This window comes from Plecotus auritus (assembly GCF_963455305.1).
Source record: "Plecotus auritus genome assembly, chromosome: 9".
In the NCBI taxonomy this organism is placed as follows: Eukaryota; Metazoa; Chordata; class Mammalia; order Chiroptera; family Vespertilionidae; genus Plecotus; species Plecotus auritus.
In genome coordinates this window covers 43,465,594-43,479,387 of record NC_137783.1, presented here as the reverse complement: position 1 = coordinate 43,479,387, position 13,794 = coordinate 43,465,594, and the positions used below count along the sequence as shown (strand labels likewise).

At 38.8% G+C, this 13,794-nt stretch overlaps 1 protein-coding gene across 2 annotated transcripts in view; it reads right to left on the bottom strand.

The window, feature by feature from the left end:
- KIFBP (kinesin family binding protein) overlaps nucleotides 1-13,794 on the bottom strand; it is a 45,973-nt gene that overhangs the window by 16,720 nt on the left and 15,459 nt on the right. The window contains exons 3-5 of one of the 2 annotated variants that reach the window (XM_080688004.1): nucleotides 11,314-11,393; nucleotides 10,822-11,005; nucleotides 7,983-8,067 (exon numbers count right to left, since the gene is read on the bottom strand). In XM_080688004.1, the coding sequence (XP_080544130.1) occupies nucleotides 7,983-8,067; nucleotides 10,822-11,005; nucleotides 11,314-11,393 (349 nt within the window). The remainder of the gene's footprint in view (nucleotides 1-7,982; nucleotides 8,068-10,821; nucleotides 11,006-11,313; nucleotides 11,394-13,794) is intronic. The other variant, XM_080688005.1, reaches the window with a different exon arrangement.

The following is a 13,794-nucleotide window of genomic DNA, read 5'->3' as shown; positions in this document are numbered from 1 at the left end:
ATTTTTAATATATTTTTATTTATTTCAGAGAGGAAGGGAGAGGGAGAGAGATAGAAACATCAATAATGAGAGAGAATCATTGATTGGCTGCCTCCTGCATGCCCCCTAATGGGGATCGAGCCTGCAAATGGGGCATGTGCCCTTGACTGGAATCAAACCCAGGACCCCTTAGTCCACAGGGCGACACTATACCCACTGAGCAAAACCAGCCAGGGAGCCCCCCGCCCCACTTTTTATTTTACCACTATCATAATAGCAAGATATTTTTGCCCTAGCCAGTGTGGCTAAGTTGTTTGGAGAATTGTCCCCATATACAAAAGGTTGCAGGTTCAATTCCCAGTCAGGGCACATACCTATGTTGTGGGTTCAATCCCTGGTCAGGGCATGTACGGAAGGCAACCAATTGATGTTCTCTCTCATCTCTCTCACATCTCTCTCTCTCTTCCCCAACTCTCTCTATCCTTCCCTTCTCCTTCCACTCTTTGTGGCTCAGTGGTTAAGCATGGACCTATGAACCAGGAGGTCATGGTCTAAGCAGTTGCGGACTTAATCCCCAGTAGGGGACGTTCAGGAGGCAGCCAATCAATGATTCTCTCTCATCATTGATGTTCTTATCCCTCTCCCTTCCTCTCTGAAATCAATAAAAATATTTTTGTAAATAAATAATTGGAGAAACCAAGATGGCGGCATAGGTAAACACCTAAACTGCTGCCTCGCACAACAATTTCAAAACTACAACTAAAAGACTAAATGTCTATCATGCAGAACCACGGGAAAGCTGGGTGAGTGGAAGTTCTACAACTAGAAGGAAAGAGCAAAGAGCATTGAGACGTGCACAAGCGCTGAAAAGCTGAGGTACGGAGGCGCGCGAATTGGGCTGGCGGCAGGTGTCTGGGTGCGCTGCTTCTTTCAACCCAAAGGGAGACAAGCTCCAGATTACTCTGAACTACGGTTTCTGGGGAGACGCTGGGGACCCAAACTCCTACGGGGAGAACCTTGACTGTCTGCCATCGGGTCGGAAAGTGAGGGTGACTTTCTTGCAGAGGTGCACCCACCAATCATTGTTTACTGCGCTGGGGCGCGAGACACTGGGACTTGGAAACGCGGAAACACAGAGACGGCTGACTGGCAGCCATTGCTGTTTGCCACGCCCTAACCTAGTGACTCCCTGAGAACCCGCCCACACAATCTACAAACCCACCCAAGCTCCAAGCAGCGACTTTTGCATATAAATGGCCTGCCTATTGCAGCTTAACCAAACAAACTGCAGCTCTGGTCAGACAGCTCCAAAACCTCCAAACCCCAAACAAAGAGGAGAAAACTATAGTTCTCGCTGTACCTCCTGCTGGGTGGCCTCAGACAGTAGCTGACCAGCACCCCACTGGAGATCCAGAAGCTAGTGTATCTAATGGTCAGTGTGAGACGACACCAGATTTCAACTACTCACATCCATAAGTGACACATTCAAGCGGCAGACTCAGTGAGCACCAAAGCCCCACTGAAGCAAAGCGTGTCTCCAGTGCAGCAGTTCTTCCATTATAGACACAGCGGGTCTTCACAGCCAATTGGCCTGGAGGTCAATTCCTCCCAGTGACACCAACAACAATCAAGATTTAACTACAACAAGGCTGTACACACAGTCCACAAAGGGGTGCACTAAGAGTGTCCACCTCAGGTAACTGGGAGGCCGACCCACTGGGCCATAAAGGACACCTAGCACACAAAGCCACCCTACCAACTCAGGGAAGCAGCGAAAATGGGGAGACCAAGAAACAGATCACAAACAAAAGAAATGGAGGAAAACAAACAACTGGATATAGAGTTCAAAACCACGGTTATAAGGTTTTTCAAGAATATCCTAGAAACGGCCAATAAATTCAACAAAACCCTCGAGGATATGAAAAAGGACCAACTAGAAATTAAACATACACTGACTGAAATAAAAAATATTATACAGAGACCCAACAACAGACTAGAGGAACACAAGAATCAAGTCAAAGAATTGAAATACAAAGAAGCAAAAAACACTCAACCGAAAAAGCAAAAAGAAAAAAAAATCGAAAAAGTTGAAGATGGTGTAAGAAGACTCTGGGACAACTTCAAGCGTACTAACATCAGAATTATGGTGGTGCCAGAAGAAGAGAGAGAGCAAGATACTGAAAACCTATTTGAAGAAATAATGACAGAAAACTTCCCCCACCTGGTGAAAGAAATAGACTTACAAGTCCAGGAAGCGCACAGAACCCCAAACAAAAGGAATCCAAAGAGGACCACACCAAGACACATCATAATTAAAATGCCAAGAGCAAAAGACAAAGAGAGAATCTTAAAAGCAGCAAGAGAAAAACAGTTAATTACCTACAAGGGAGCACCCATACGATTGTCAGCTGATTTCTAAACAGAAACTATGCAGGCCAGAAGGGAGTGGCAAGAAATATTTAAAGTGATGAATAGCAAGAACCTACAACCAAGATTACTCTACCCAGCAAAGCTATTATTTAGAATTGAAGGTCAGATAAGGAGCTTCAAAGACAAGAAAAAGCTAAAGGAGCTCATCACCGCCAAACCAGTATTATATGAAATGCTGAAAGGTATTCTTTAAGAAGAGGAAGAAGAAGAAAAAAGATAAAAATTATGAACTAATACATATCTATCAACAAGTGAATCTAAAAATCAAGTGAATTAAAAATCTGAGGAACAGAATAAACTGGTGAATATAATAGAATCAAGGGCATAGAATGGGAGTGGATTGATAATTCTCAGGGGGAAAGAGGTGTGGGGGGTAGGGGAAGAGAATGGACAAAAATCGTACACCTATGGATGAGGACAGTGGGGGGAGGTAAGGGCAGAGGGTGGGGTGGGAACCAGGTTGAGGGAAGCTATGGGGGGGGGGGAAGGAGAAACAATTGTAATAATCTGAACAATAAAGATTTATTAAATTAAAAAATAAATAAATAATCAATGGGCATATCCTCAAAGATTTAAAAATAATTTTTTTCCACTTCCCAAGAAACATTTTTTGTTGTTGTTGTTACTGTTAATCCTCACCCAAGGATATTTTTCCATTGATTTTTAGAGTGTAAAAGGAGGGGGAGACACAGAAGGAGAAATGTTTATGTGAAAGAGACAGGAGCCAGGGATCAAGACTACAACCTAGGTAGGTGCCCTTGATCTGGAATCGAATCTGGGACCCTTCAGTCCGCAGGCTGATGCTCTCCCCTGAGCCAAACTGGCTATGGCTCTACAAAACAATTTTTACCCTATTCAGAATGCATGTTTTAGATATTTCAAGCATCTTATTAGAAACAAATGTTTACTATCATGATCACGGACTTGTTCCCAAACTTCATACTGAGTATAAGTTTTTCTTAAACCTTCACCGGAGGACATTTTCATTGATTTTTAAGAGCGGGAGAAGGGGGGGGGGGGGGAGGACATCAATGTGAGAAACATTGATTGGTTGCCTGGACTGGGGCCGGGGATTGAAACAGCAACCCAGGTATGTGCTCTGACCAGGAATCGAACCCAAGACCTTTTGGTGTACAGGATGATGCTCCTACCAACTGAGCCACACTGGCCAGGGCCTAAGTTTAATTTCATCTGAGCCTTATTTCCAAGCCTTCCCAAGGTTGCAGAGTCCCCCACCCTTCAGAGAGGAGCTTTTTCATCTCCAGCCAGTGGAGGAGGTTGGAGGGGCATGAGGTAGGGAAGGGTCAAGTTAGTGGTCTTTCGGCTCAAGCAATGGAGTTCTGGGCTTGGAACCATCCTGCTTGCGTCTGAATGCCACCTCTGCCCCTCACTATGTGTGACACTGGGCAGCTGTTGGAGCTCTCTGTGCTCCAGTTCCCTATCTGTAAAGTACAGAATGTAACCGTGACTGTCAAATAGTATTTCTATGAGGATTAATGAAATGATACCCACAAAGAATTTAGGACAGGATATGGTACGTGTAGGTGCTCAACATCATTATTAATCAAATTGGACTAAGAAAAGCATCACTCATACAGGTTTTTAGAATACCTACTTTTATAAAAATATGAATTCTATATTTCATGTCTATAAATGAATCCTTATGAGGTAGTTGAAAAGCAGTTTCCGCTAATTATTTAAACATTTGCTTTTACCACCTTCCCAATGCTGTGGTCTCTGTTAATAAAGAAATAGTGCTAAACAAGTGAAGATTAGCATAGCTCCTAACCAACTTATCAAAAATTCCAAATTAGGGGAATCCAAATTGAAATAGATTTCTAATTAATTAAAAGTAGTCCTTAGTGGAAGGCATCCTCCAAAATAATGTTCAGAATGATGGTGGCCATTTAGTAAAGGGCCAATTATTAAATTTTGTAACGAGTCCCAGGTCCAGCTTTACTAAAATATTGTTACATTTGTGGAAGGTGTTCCCTTTTGCAAGAAAAATTTAAAAATTGTAAATAAATTTGGTTTAAATTATTTTGGTTTTCACCAGAAATAATATTTTTTTATTTTAAAAAATCCTTTATGCCAAAACCGGTTTGGCTCAGTGGATAGAGCGTCGGCCTGCGGACTCAAGGGTCCCAGGTTCGATTCCGGTCAAGGGCATGTACCTTGGTTGCGGGCACATCCCCAGTAGGGGGCGTGCAAGAGGCAGCTGATCGATGTTTCTCTCTCATTGATGTTTCTGACTCTCTATCCCTCTCCCTTCCTCTCTTCCTCCCTGTAAAAAATCAATAAAATATATTTAAAAAAAAAAAATCCTTTATAACATGAAATAACAGTATAGTTATTAATCCACATACTTTCCTCTGTAGTTTTCATCAATAAGCGTGTGCCACCAACACCACCAATGCCCAGTACAACTGTAGCACTGACCAGTTCTATAGGGAGAGAATCAACTCACCTCTAAGCGACACAGGACGGCACTGATGTAAGTTACCAGTGGCTTAAATTGCCTCCTTCAGATGAACATTTGTTTCAGTAGAAAAAGGGATTTTTTAAACCGTTAAACTTTCTACCTGAATTCTCTTATAAGGAAAGAGTTGATTCTCACTGTTCATGTAGTTATGTTCTATAAAGTCACTGTGAACAATAAATGAGCAAATACTGAAACACTGCTCCTACAGGAAATACAGGGTTAGGTTCCTATGAGCTTCTGGTCCCATTTTTGTCAACTGATCAATATATAACCTTATCAGACAAGTGTTTATTTAAAGACACCTTATTTAATATACATTAACACTGAATTCATGGCCAACAGCACTATAAACCTGAATGAAGCTTATATTACACTGTATTTTCTCCATAAGGCACATCACAGCCTTCATGTGCTGAGGAAACTAGACAGCACTTCAGCACTACATTTGGGGGCCATTATCAATAATGAAATCACCAACAAAAAAGCACAAAAATGTCACACTAAATAGACCACAAAAAGGACACTTGTTTTACAGTATGAGAGCTGAAACCTCAACTGGGGAATGTGCACCTTGGACAATTCAAATTCTTTGCTATTCTGCATGTCTGCAAATGACCACAGAAGTGCCTCGAGCACTGATTTGGGGGTTACAAGCAAATTGTAGCAAGTAGGTGAATTTCCAAATACGAAATCCACAAATAATGAGGATTGACTGTACTTTGGAACCTGCACTTAGATATGAAGTCCTTAATCTTTCCTTTACAGAAATGTGTTCTTGAATCCCTTAAGGTTTGAAAGTAAAAGTTACTGGATTGATACCTTACTAAAATGTATTCAGGGACCTGTGCAAGCATGTTACAGATTTTATAATGGGAAGTATTTTTTAATTGAGGTATTATTGACCTATATTATTATATTAGCTTCAGATGTACGTGATACGATATTTGCATATTGCAAAATAATCACAAGTCTAGTTAACATTCATCACCACACAGCCACAAAAATTTTTTTTCTTGTGACAAGGACTTTTAAGATTTACTCTTAGCAACTTCCAAATATGCAATACAGTTAACCATGCTATATATTACAACCCCATGATTTAATTATTTTAAAACTGGAAGTTTGTACCTTTCTCTAAAAACAATATTTCCTTCTAACTATTCCATTGTATATGTATGCTCCATTTTCATTATCCATTCACCCATGGACAGATACTCAGGTTGCTTCCAATCTTGGCTATTATAAATATTGCTGCAGTGCAGATACTCTTCGGGTTAGTGTTTTCCTTTCCTTTGGATATACACTGAGTGGCCAGATTATTACGATCTCTGAACACATAATAATCTGGCCACTCAGTGTATATCCTATATAATAAAAGGCTAATATGCAAATTGTCCCCTCGACCAGGAGTTCGACCAGCAGGCAGGCCGGCCAACTGCCCATGTCCCCTCCCGCCGGCCAGGCTGGCCGGATCCCACCCATGCACAAATTCATGCACTGGGCCTCTAAGTGGCCAGATTATTATGCGTTCAGAGATCATAATAATCTGGCCACTCTGTATAATCAGAAGTGGAATTGCTGGTTCATCAGGTAGCTCTATTTTTATTTTTTGAGGAACCTCCATACTGTTTTTCCATAGTGGCTGCACCAATTTACACAAAAGTACACAAGGGTCCCCTTTCTCCACATTCTCACCAACACTTATTTCATGACTTTTTGATTTTACAAGTGTGAAGTGGTATCTCATTGATTTGCTCAAATATAAATGTTAACTGTGGTTTTTAAGACTAAATAAAACACTGTAATTAAAAAATTAGATATTTGGACACATCACTTATGTAGTATTCCAACCAAAAATGTATATAGCAGTGTCCCCTTTTCTGTGGTCTTGCTTTCCATGGTTTCAGTTCCTCGAGTTCAACAATGGTCTGGAAATATTAAATGGAAAATTCCAAAAATAACTCATAAGTTTTTAAATTGCATGCCATTCTTAGTAGAGTAATGACATCTCATACTGTCCTATTCCATCCCTTTGTCCAGTGTATCCACGCTATGTAAACACTACCTGCTGTTAGTCACTTAGTAGTCACCTAGATCAATTCTGCTGGTATCACAGTGCTTGTGTGCAAGTAACCCTCATTTTACTTAATAATGGCCCAAAGCACAAGAGTAGTTTAAACTTTATAGCAGATATATGTAAACAAGAAAAAAACATAGTAGATATAGAGTTCAATACTAACCACAGTTTCAGGCATCCACTGGGGGTCTTGGAACGTATCCCCTGTAGGTAAGGGGGTACTATTGTAATCTGAATCGTAGCGTAAGAAAACATCAACATAACTGATGAAAATTCTATGAAATGACTGGCCTGTATTTTTCAAAAATGTCTACATGATGAAAGACAGAGGTTGAGGAACGTTCCAGACTTAGAAAGACTAAAGAGGTGTGAAAACTGCCCTAACTGGTTTGGCTCAGTGGATAGAGCATCAGCATGTGGACTGAAGGGTCCTGGGTTCAATTCTGGTCAAGGGCATGTACCTTGGTTGCAGGCACATCCCCAGTAGGAGGTGTGCAGGAGGCAGCTGATTAATGTTTCTCTCTCATCGATGTTTCTAACTCTCTATCCCTCTCCCTTCCTCACTGTAAAAAATCAATTAAAAATATATTAAAAAAATAAAATAAAGAGGTATGAAAACTAAACACAATATGCAATCTTGAACTGGATATTCGGGTACTAGAAAAGAACTGCTATAAATGACATTATGAGGACAATTAATGAAATAGAAATATCCATTACAGATAAAAGAATTGTATCATTTATTTTTCTATGATTACATAAAACATCCTTATTCTTACGAAATACACATTGAAGTATTAAGGGGTAAAGGAGCCTAATGTATGCTATCTTCTCTCAAGTAGTTCAGAAAGAAAAATGTGACTGCAAATGAGGCAAATATTAAAAACAGGTGAATTTAGAAGGTCATATAGTAGGTAGTTTTTTGTTTTGTTCTTGAATTTTCTAAAGTTTAAAACTATTTAAAATAAAGTTTTAAAAAGCTGTATATAATAAAACATGTACACATAAACTTACTGTCTTCTGTGGTTGGATTCTTTCCAGTTTGACCAAAAATGACATTAGCAGCTGATAAACAATGCCTGGCCTCCATAAAGCACTGCTGTTAAGTAAATAAACAAGAGTAAATGCAACTGTCCCACAGCCTTATTTGCAATTGATATGGGAAAAGCTATTAAAATCAGGTAAAAACCACTAAGTCGCCGAACATTAAGAAGGTAATATAAGACATGTTATGGTATTATCAAGTTAAAAGGCTGCCTCAAAGAAGTACAATGCCCCCAAACTCTTAATAATCCAAACTGACTGGAAGACAGCTGCTGACTGAGTTGGCACTCCTCAGGTAGTCAATAAGTATACAATAGCTACATCATAGACTCCAAGTGCCTCAGATCATCTTTAGGTTCTGCCCAAATAGCCAAAGTTATGTGCATGATAACTTCTTAGATCATTTACATTCTGTCGGAGGACTTAAAGATTTGATTTTTTTAGGTTTAGAGATCCCTTTTATATCCTACCATTCAAAGGCAAAAATAATAAATGATAGGAAGAGATTCTGGTCTTCTAAAAATCTTCCAATGTATGAGAATTCCCAACAAGTTTTGACGTCAACAACTTTCCACAGACAAACTTTACGAAACTGCTTTACCAACACACTTGAAGACTTCATAATTCAAATCTGGGCATAGTAAACTTCTCAAATGCTTGGAGAAGATCTCCTTGTTAATGTGAACACTTTGCATTTATCATGTAAGTCACAGGGCCACCCAGCAAAGTACAAAGTTCAAGTCCAACTTTTAGTTGGAAGCCATCCTCATAAATATGTCTACTTCATGTTAGATATACCTACCTGATTTTGCTAAGAAGATTTTTAATAGTTAGCTATGACTTTAAAATCTCAACATTGAATGTAGCCCTCCCTAATAGCAAATTCAGAAGCCATCTTGAGAATATCTGGGGACCATGTGTAGTATTAGCCCAGCAACATCTACAGATCAAAGTGTTAATGTTAAACCTCAAAAAAAAAACCAAAAGTTCATTTACATAAGCAGCTTTAATTGTCCCTCCACAATCCCTTCGCCTTCATTACCACTTCAGCTTTCTCCAGATTGGTTCCCTGTGAGCAACCACTACTAGATCAGTGAGTGCCTTGCTTTGTGCCCTCTAGGTGGCTGGTAAATGTGTGTTAGCACCTGCTCGGTAGGGACTCAACAAGTAGCAAAACCTCATCTCTGGAACCAGATGAAGATGAGGAAGGTATAAATGACAGCTGCTTTTTTAAAAACATGGTTCAAATCTCTCTCTTTGCAATACAACTTAGCCAGCTGTCACAAAAACTTATAAACCATCTTGGTAAAAAAAAATAAAAGCACAAGGTATAGTGGAGGTACTCATGAAAATTACTGCATGCTCCATATAAGCAATGTTTAACAACTTTATATTTTAAATTACACTTTAATATCTAGATATCTAAGTATTATCAATGCCAACATTGTTTTAAATGATAATTAAAATCACAGTGAATATGTAACTTTAAAACAAATAAGAGGCCCCCAGAAGCTATAAAAATGGTGCCACAAGCAAAGGCACAAGATAACACTTTTTGATGATGGCCACAATAAAATAGATGCATGAGTCAGATTTAACTGAATGCTCAGCAGCCTTACTGACTTAGACCAAACTCCTAGAAGTGGTGCTGCAGACACCACAGCCCTTTCTCTCCTGCTAATAGCTTTTCTGAATGAAATTCTGTGGGACAATATTTTAAACATAGGGTGCATTTACAGAATCAGCACTAACAAAAATCTTAGGATAAGGGCCCAGTAAGGATATCGCAGCAGGCAACCGGAGATCTAAGAAGGAACTCTGATAAGCAAAAATTACCAAAACTTCAGAGAGGCTTGTGAATCAGAAATACAAATAAAAGTAATTTCTATTGCTGAGATATCTGATTGAGGATTAACAAAATATCTAGCTGGGAAAGGTGGCTTAAGTGTTTTAGCATTAAAAACAAGATCTTGAATAGAGGAACAAATAAGGCAATTAAAAGTATACCAACATGATTCTTAATAATTTTGATAAACAACTAAAAATCTAAAAGTCCCTGTGTAATACTACAGAGAAGTATATCTGGACCTGGAACTCTGGAACTGAGCAGAGATATTTCCAATATAGAAAAATTATTATAAAGGAATTAATTCTAAAGAATAACTGAAATGTATCACATGCTTTTATCAAAGCCCACATTTAACAGTCAACTTCCTCATACAAATTCTTATAGCCAGCAGATTACAACTGCCTAAAGATAAAGTAATATCTACAAAATAAAATCTGCAATTTAAGGTAACATCTCACTAAAATGAATTGAGATAGCATGCTTCTAACAAAAAAGAATTGGTCTTGGGTAACATGTAATTTTAGAGGCTAGAAACATAAGATAACGATAAAACTCAGTATTTTAAGATTCAATAGATTAATGCAACAAAAGCTACAAAATTTTAGCACACTGGCAAACTGGGCTGTATTTTTCTGTCTAGTTTACATCGTAAAATATAAGCTACCTATTTTTTTCAAGGTTTAATTATAAGTTCTTGTTACTGCTGTTGAAATGAGAATTCAGGCTACTGGTTGGCTACTTTATATGCCATTTTCTGGTTAAAACCATCACAAAGGCCCATGCCATTCTAGCTGGATGCCAGTTGTGTGGATATGCTTTTGTTGTTGTCATTGTTGAATTCTATTACAGATGTCCCTAAGCTACCGAGTTTTAAAAGATTATATTTTCAAGGTACTATTTGGCCTATATCTCATATACTCTATCGGTAACTTGGTTAGATAACGACTTCAAAAAGCTTACCTTATTGATGTAAAATTGTGACAAGGTAGCAGCATTAATAGCCCATTCTATAGGATGGTAGGCATTGTGCTCAAGCTGGCGTTTTAGGGTACTGTGGCAATAATGAGCAGCCTTCTCAAACACTTCCTTATGTTGGTAGACTTGAGCCAGGTAATATAGGTTATGAGTATAAACCTTCTCAAATCTATGAAGAAAAAAAAAATATATATATTTGCATAATGGTTTACAATTTATACAGAACTTTCATATATATGTATCTTAATCCTCTCACCAACGCTTTAAATTGGGTATGGCTATTTGACAGATAAGGAAACTGATCCTTAGATATGAAAGAGTCACATATCTAAGTAAGTGGCAAATGAAGGTTTTAATCCATTTCAGAATCCACATTCTGGAACTTTTATGAATGCCTTGAAAGAGAAAACGTGGTTTTTAACCATCATCTACGCTATGTGAAAATAACTGTGAGGGCTGATTTCTATGCCTACTCACCTTTTTGATCTCTCTTGTTCAGTAAGTTTCTCTTCTTCAGGAAGAAAATGCTCAGTAGGATCAAGAGGAGGACTCCCAATCTACAAAGAAAAACAAAACTCTAAAATTTTACTGTTAACACCAAGCGCCCTCTTCTGGAAGAACTGGAGAAATCAAAATTTAAAAGCCCAATATACTTCATTTTTCACTAATTCACTTTCATTTTACCCAAGAAGTAATTTTCTTAACCCATAAAATCTAAAAGAATCAAAGAACTAAAAGATTTCCTACAAACTCACACTTGACAAAATTTTAATGGCTGTTTCAGGTGAACTTCAAATAAACTAAAAAACAAAAACACACACACACAAAAAAAAACCCCTGCTTTTTAGAGAAATAATTTTTAGGTATTTTAAGTCTTTATTTTTAATTTAGCTATTGTTGAAAGTATTACAGATGTGCCTTTTTTCCCCCATTGACTCCCTCTACCGTGCCCCTCCAGGTATTTTGTTTTAATTCTGTCTGATAAGTCTTTTAAAACCTACATAAGCATGACAAATAGGAAAAATGTATACATCCTTAGAATAATATTGTTCTAAACTGACCACTAATGAAAAATCAAAGTTTTAAATAATTTTTCTAATATTTTTCTCAAGGAAATAAGTATGTAGATTACCCTTTTTAATTTTTTTTATTGATTTAGAGAGAAAGAGAAACATCAATTTGTTGTTCCACTTCTTTTTGCATTCCTTGGTTGATTTTTGTTGTAGAACTCAGCAAAATAAAATTCCCATTTATTGTTGGACAACATTGTTTCACACATACATCAAAACAGGCCAAAAAAAATAGCAACTTCATAGACAAGAAAAAGGGGGGAAAAAAACCCTTTTTAACAATCTCATATAAACAAACTACTTATAGTACAGCTAAGTACGTACACAAAAAGTTACTAGAATGCACGGAATAAGACTGTTTCGGTTATTGTTGCTTTTGCTTTTTTTTACGAGGTTTTTTTCACACCACAAGTCAGAGGTAGGACAGTGAATGACCCAAAGGCTAGTTTGGTCATCCCAAGATTATTAAAAATGGCTGACCCCTAACAATATGTACAGAAATATAAAATGTAAATAAAAAATACAAATTTTCCTTTTTAAAGTACTTAAAAAAAAAAGCAGGGCCTTGTAAGTTTTGGTTCTTTTTTTCCTCCCGTTGCAAATTCAGGTTGTGGTTTTGGTTGGGTGGTGAAGAGTGCACGTCACCTGCAAGTGGCGCTGCCCAAGTTGGGTGGGTGATTGGGCGGGTGGGTGGTTGGTCAGGTGGGGGCGGGAGTCTCTACTTGAAGGTGACCATGTTTAGATTCTGAAATGGGAAGTGGAGGGTGAATAGGTCACGGAGGCCTTTTTTTTTTTTAGTTTAACTTTTCCTTTTTTGCTATCTAGTCATCCTCATCATCTTCAGCTGCCCATTTGTCCTAGATGCCTTGTTATCTTCCTCACCATCACCTTCCTCTTTCTCCTCCCCTCCTTTTTCTATCTCATTGTCAGCCTCCTGCTCTCCATTTTCCTCATTAGCGTTCCCATTCGCAGGTGCATCTCTTCCATTTTCTGCCTCCTCTTCAACTTCTTTAAGTCCTTGGTGGTGATCTTGGAGCTGGTGTCCACAGCCATGTCTGAAATGGTGGGGCACGCCAGTGATCGGATGCAGCGGATTTTTTTTTTTTTTAAGTGAGAGTTGGAGGACTCTGGCAAAGAAGCTGCTGGAGTCCCAGGTGGCAGAGGAGGCCCGCAGTAGAGGTGGCTATAGCCAGCGGAGAATCAGCCACAGAACAATGCAAAGATGGCTTTTCAGAGCAGCCAGTTTCATTGGTTGATTCTTGTATGTGCCCTGACTGGGGATGGAATCCCCAACCATGAGGTATTGGGACGACGCTCTGACCAGCTGTGCTAGCAGGCCAGGGCTGGTTACCCTCTTTCAATACAGGGACATTAAAAACAGTTATTCTTGCCCAATCTGCGTGGCTCAGTGGTTGAGCGTTCACCTATGAACAAGGAGGTGACAGTTCGAATCCCGGTCAGGGCAGGTGTCTGGGCTATGGGCTCGATCTCTAGTGTGGGTGTGCAGGAGGCAGCCAATCAATGATTCTCATCATTGATGTTTCTATATCTCTCTCCCTCTCCCTTCCTCTCTGAAATCAATAAAATATATATTTTAAAAACAACAAAACAGTGATCCCACTGTTTATTGCCTTGAGCTTCTGCTTCCTCCTCTGTAAAATAAGTGTACCTTCCTCATAAGGATGCTAGGAGGATTCAATACAACCCCATCTTAAATCTTCCAAAAGAACAGTTACTTAACCTCTGGCTAATTCTACTTGAGAACAGTCCCATCTACAAGCCCACCCATACTTTAAACTGAATTCACTAAACTCCAAATAGAAACAATACTTCCCGTTTAAAAAAAAAAGTGATCTTGCATTTTGTATGCAGACAATAAAAGCATCAT